The sequence below is a fragment of the Panthera uncia genome, chromosome D1 (genome assembly GCF_023721935.1).
Source record: "Panthera uncia isolate 11264 chromosome D1, Puncia_PCG_1.0, whole genome shotgun sequence".
Lineage (NCBI taxonomy): Eukaryota > Metazoa > Chordata > Mammalia > Carnivora > Felidae > Panthera > Panthera uncia.
Genome location: NC_064808.1, coordinates 42,235,347 through 42,240,554, shown reverse-complemented (window position 1 = coordinate 42,240,554; position 5,208 = coordinate 42,235,347). Strand labels below are relative to the sequence as shown.

At 44.2% G+C, this 5,208-nt stretch overlaps 1 protein-coding gene across 1 annotated transcript in view; it reads right to left on the bottom strand.

Moving 5' to 3' along the window:
* LOC125929087 (uncharacterized) overlaps positions 1 to 749 on the bottom strand; it is a 3,969-nt gene extending 3,220 nt beyond the window's left edge. The window contains exons 1-2 of the mRNA XM_049640006.1: positions 734 to 749; positions 2 to 460 (exon numbers count right to left, since the gene is read on the bottom strand). Of these exons, the coding sequence (XP_049495963.1) occupies positions 2 to 460; positions 734 to 749 (475 nt within the window). The remainder of the gene's footprint in view (position 1; positions 461 to 733) is intronic.
* Positions 750 to 5,208: the final 4,459 nt, after the last annotated feature.

Sequence of the window (5,208 nt, the reverse complement as noted above, 5' to 3'; positions counted from 1 at the left end):
GTCTCTGCCCAAACGGAGGGGAATTCTTGTAGCCATCTGTCTATATTATCCTCTCTCGGGAGCGCCTCCTGGTGGAGGCGGTATTCATCCTCCAGTTTCATGGTCAGTACCTGGATGGGGTGGCCCTTGCCATCGGTGACCTGAGGCCCCCCTTGTCTGAAAGTTATCTGAGCTCCAATCTTGGTCAGTAAGTCCCGTCCTAACAGCGGGTAGGGGCATTCTGGTATTACCATAAAGGAGTGGGATACCCGGCCCGTTCCCAAATCTACTGTTCTTCGGGTAGTCCATGAATACTGGCTCATACCAGTTGCCCCTTGTACCCAGGACTTCTTGCTGGCTAGTTTTCCTTGTGGGGTGTGGAGGACCGAATGTTGTGCTCCGGTGTTGACAAAGAAGTCAACAGGGGTCCCCTCCACTTCAAGAGTTACTCTGGGTTCGGGGAGAGGGTCCGAACCCCAACTCCCCTAATCACTTAGTTCATCTAGCTCTAGGACTTTTACTCGATCAGTCTTGCTTCCCTTCCCGCCGGCCCTTTTTGGACAATCTCGGGCCCAATGCCCTATCTCCTTGCAGTATGCGCACTGATCCTTCTGCAGCCTCTGCTTCCCCCGCTTGGTGGTTCCTTTACCTTTTCTTGCGTCATCTGCCAGCTGCCGGAGACGGCGGTCTCATTCCTCGGGGGAGTCAGCAGTGGTAGCTAGTAGTATTCTGGCCAGGTCTCGAGTCTGCTTACTGCTGGCATCCGCCATGGCGCGAGCCTGCTTGTCCTCAGGAGGCTCCCGGTTATTATATACCTTTTCAGCTACCACCAGTAAGTCATGCAGACTTTTTTCTCCTAGTGTATCTATTTTCTGTAATTTTGTCCTAATGTCTATGGCCGATTGGTTTACAAAGGCCATGATAACAGCTGCCTTGCTTTCCGGAGCCTCTGGATCCATGGGGGTATAGGTACGGAATGCCTCCATGATCCGTTCTAAAAAGGCAGCCGGAGATTCATCTTTTCCCTGTTGTACATTTCCTACCTTGGCCAAATTGGTTGGCTTTCTAGCAGCCATTCGGAGACCCCCCATTAGAGTCTGGCGGTAGACCCGGAGCCTCTCCTTACCTTCTGCCGTGTTGAAATCCCACTGGGGCCGAGTTAAGGGGAAGGAGGCATCTATCTGAGCCTGGTGGGTGGTGGGATTCCCGTCTGCGCCCGGAACTAGTTTTCGGGCCCCATTGAGGATTCTTTCTCTTTCTTCAGTCGTGAACAGGACCTGCAAAAGCTGCTGGCAATCGTCCCACGTGGGCTGATGGGTAAAAAGAACAGAGTCTAATAAATCAATAAGCCCTGCCGGTTTCTTGGAAAACCTAGGATTCTGAGCTTTCCAATTGTAGAGGTCACTAGTGGCGAAAGGCCAATAGTGATGGGGCTGATTCCCCTCCGCGTCTGGGGGTCCGGTGGCTCGCAGGGGCAGAATAGTGGAGTCGGCGGCGGAGGCAGATTGCTCCCTCTGAGCCCTTTGTCTGGTAAAGGGCGGGCTTCCCACTGGAGCGTTTCCGCCTCCTGCTCTCGGAACAGCGTCTGCCTCCCCTGGAGGGGGAGGATGGTGTTCTTCCGGCATCCTAGAGGGGTTATACAGGGAGGAAAAAATTAATTCTTCTTCAGTACCCCCCTGTGAGACAGGGTAGAGGGGTGCTGAAGGCTGGATAAGACTTTTCTTCTTCTTTGTCCCCTGCAAAGCAAGAATGGGTTTTGGCTCCGGAGGGAGCGGGGCTAGGAAGGGCTTAAGCCAAGAGGGTGGGTCTTCTACAAGGTCCTGCCAAATGATAATGTAAGGGAGTTGATCAAGATGGCCCATCTTAGGCCGAGAGATGATACTCCTGACTCGGTGGATGGTAGGGAGGTCGAAGGTCCCCTCTGGTGGCCATCCGACATTGAAAGTTGGCCACTCGCTAAAACAAAAAAACTGCCACCAACCCTTTCAGACTTCCACACTGAGGTTGTAAGGTCTTCCCCTCACATCCTTAAAGTGATCAATCATAATACTTACAGGAGTAGTCTGAGTCTGTCCCATAACGTCCATCCAGTAATTCCACAGAACAAAACAGAGAAACACAAAAACAGACAAACAGAGGGCCCCTAGAAAGTCTTCCAACTCCATGGAAGCAAAACCGAAAGCTAGCTTAAACCTTTGAGGGGATTCCAGGTCCCTCCAAAACCGATGAGGGGATTCCACGTCCCTCCAAAGACGACGGCCTCACGCCGACCAGCGGGAGCGACCCGCCTCGTCTCAGACCTTTGAGGGGATTCCACGTCCCTCCAGAAGGGAGGATCAGAACGTCTTCCAAAACTCCCGGCTCGTGGTCCTCCAGTGCGTCCACTTAGACTGCGTCGGGCACTACCAGAATTAAATGAGCTCACACAGAAAAGACAGAACAAACAGACAGACACTAACTGTAGCCAGTCAGGCTCTCCGGGTCGGGGGTCCCTCGGGGGTCTTGGGGATCCTGGGCCGAGCCCCCAAATGTTATGCCCAGAATTCGTGATCCCCAAATACCGCCAGGGAGCCGAGTCCGATGTAAAAGCATTTACATCGGACTCGGCTCCCTGGCGGTATTTGGGGATCACGAATTCTGGGCATAACACTATACTGTTCTAGAATTTTTTTTATGCTCCAGGGATATAGATTTAAAAAAATTTTAACTTCCTTCATAGAGTTACATGCTAGTGGAAGACAGTGAACAACTCCACCCGCCCCCCCAAATATGTATAATATCTCATATAATGATAAGTTCTTTGGGTAAAATAAAGCTGAATAAAGAGGATGGAGAGTGTTCAGGAAGAAATGCTATTTTGTACAGTGGTCAGGGAAGCCATCTCTGAGAAGGTGATGTTTCAGCAGAGTTCTGCAGGAAGGGAGAGAGTCAGTCATGCAGACTTTGGGGGAAGAGCATTGCAGGCAGAGCAAATAGTAAGTTCAAAGGCCCTCAGTCAGTGGGTTAGTTGGCAGGTAGGGAGATCAGAGAAATGATATGGGGTCGGATCACGCAGTACCTCTTGGGCTACTGTAGGATTCTGACTTTTATTCTGAGTGAGATGGGGAGACTGGAAGGTTTTGACCAGGGGATAGACACAATGTGACTTACATGTTAAAAAGATCACTCCAGAATTGTCTATATAAAGAGGATAGAAACAGGGAGATCAGTTGGGAGATTGTTGTTACAGTTCATGTAAAACATAATGGAGACTTGGATCAGGAAGGAGTCGGGGGGGGGGGGGTCGAAGAAGTGATTAAATACAAGTAATCAAGACAAAATATATGCAGTTTAACTTAATAATTCAACTCAGAAATCAAGGAAGAGACCTGCTCAACAAACTTTTCAACAATTATCTGGGAGAAGGGAATTGAGTGGTCAGCAAAGAAATTAGTGAATTAAAAACAAGGAAATGGTAGAATTGGAAAATATTAAAGCTCAGTCTTGAAAATTTCAATTAAATAGAAATTTCTGGTAAAGTAAGTGAGGGAAAGGAAAAGGGAAAATACAGATACACCGCATCCAGAATGAGAAGAAAAATACAATGTCAAATGTGAAGATTTTAAATTATAATAAAAAAGTACAATTTGCTAATATATGCAAAGAAATTTAAATAACAAATTTCATGAAGATACATGTAAATCAAGGATAGATAGAATAACAATAGAATAGAATAACTACAGCAGAATTTAAAAACCTTAAGAACTCTGAGAAAACTTAAAACCTAAAGGAACTCTGTAAGAAAGTTTTACAGGTGAATTATATAAAACTTAAAGCTCAGATAGTTTTCATACTCCTTACATTAACCTAAAGCATTAAAAGTTCAAAAGCTTGCAAACTCATTTGATGACATTAGCATAGCCCCAATATTAAACTTAACAATGGTGGTACAAAATCCTTAATAAATCATAAGCGCATTTAATTTGCAAGTGTATTTTAATACATATCCTCTCACCTAGTAGAGTTCATGAAGAAGCAATGTAATGATTTAAGACACCTGACTATGGAGCCAGATAGCCTAGGAACAGGTTTGCATCTTGATATGGATCTGCTATCTGTGTGGCTTTGGTCAACCTGTTTCATGTCCTATATCTCAGTTTCTTCATAAAATGGAACTCTGACACTATTTACTTTATGCAGCTGTAAAGATTAAAGGAGTCAATTCTGTGAATCATTTATTACAGCCTAGCATGTAGTAAGCACTCAAATATATTAAATGTTATTATTAGTTTTTATGCCTGGAAATGTATTATCATTAAGAGGAGAAAAGCCATAAGATTATGTGGTTAGTACCAAAAGATATTTTGATAATATTTTATATTCATTTATGATCTTTAAAAACTCTTAGTAGTATACAATAAGAAGAAAGATACTTTCTTTTTTTAAATTTTTTTTAATGTTTATTCATTTTTTGAGAGAGAGATGGAGACAGAGCGCGAGTGGGGGAGGGACAGAGAGAGGGGGAGACACAAATCTGAAGCAGGTTCCAGGATCTGAGCTGTCAGCACAGAGCCCCATGCGGGGCTCAAACCATGAACTGGGAGATCATGACCTGAGCCGAAGCTGTTAACTGACTGAGCCACCCAGGTGCCCCAAAGAAAGATACTTTCTTAAGATGATGAAGAAGTTCCATTTGAAATCAATAGCCTTCATCATCAAGGGTACCTATTATCATTTTTATCTCAACATTATCAGGAAGTTCTACATGATACAAAAAGAACAAAAATGTGAACTAAGATTTACTATTATTTACAGATGACACAATTGTCTACCTAGAAAACCCAATGCCATAAAAAATCCAAACCGCAAATTCTAACTTTCTTCTGGAAGAATAAATGTGTGAAAATTGCCAAGAGCATTTTGAAAAAGAGAAGTATAAAGTACCTTTGTTCTACTAGTAATAAAAGTGTATTACTAACATAGGTGATTATCAATACAGGAGAAAAGGGCAGAAGAATATTAGCATGTAAGAGTAGAGTTACAAATCAATATGAGACATATTGGCTTATTTAATAAATGGTTTTGTGAAAAGTAGTCATAATCTTATTATTAATAAACTCTATCACCCCTTTGTGGTTGTAAACACTGTATGTTTTCTTAAATCTATCATATCGTCAGGGGGTATTTGCAGAGCCAACTTTGAACCATGCATTTTGGAGGGGATTCCGAAAGCTAATGGCTAATTGAGTG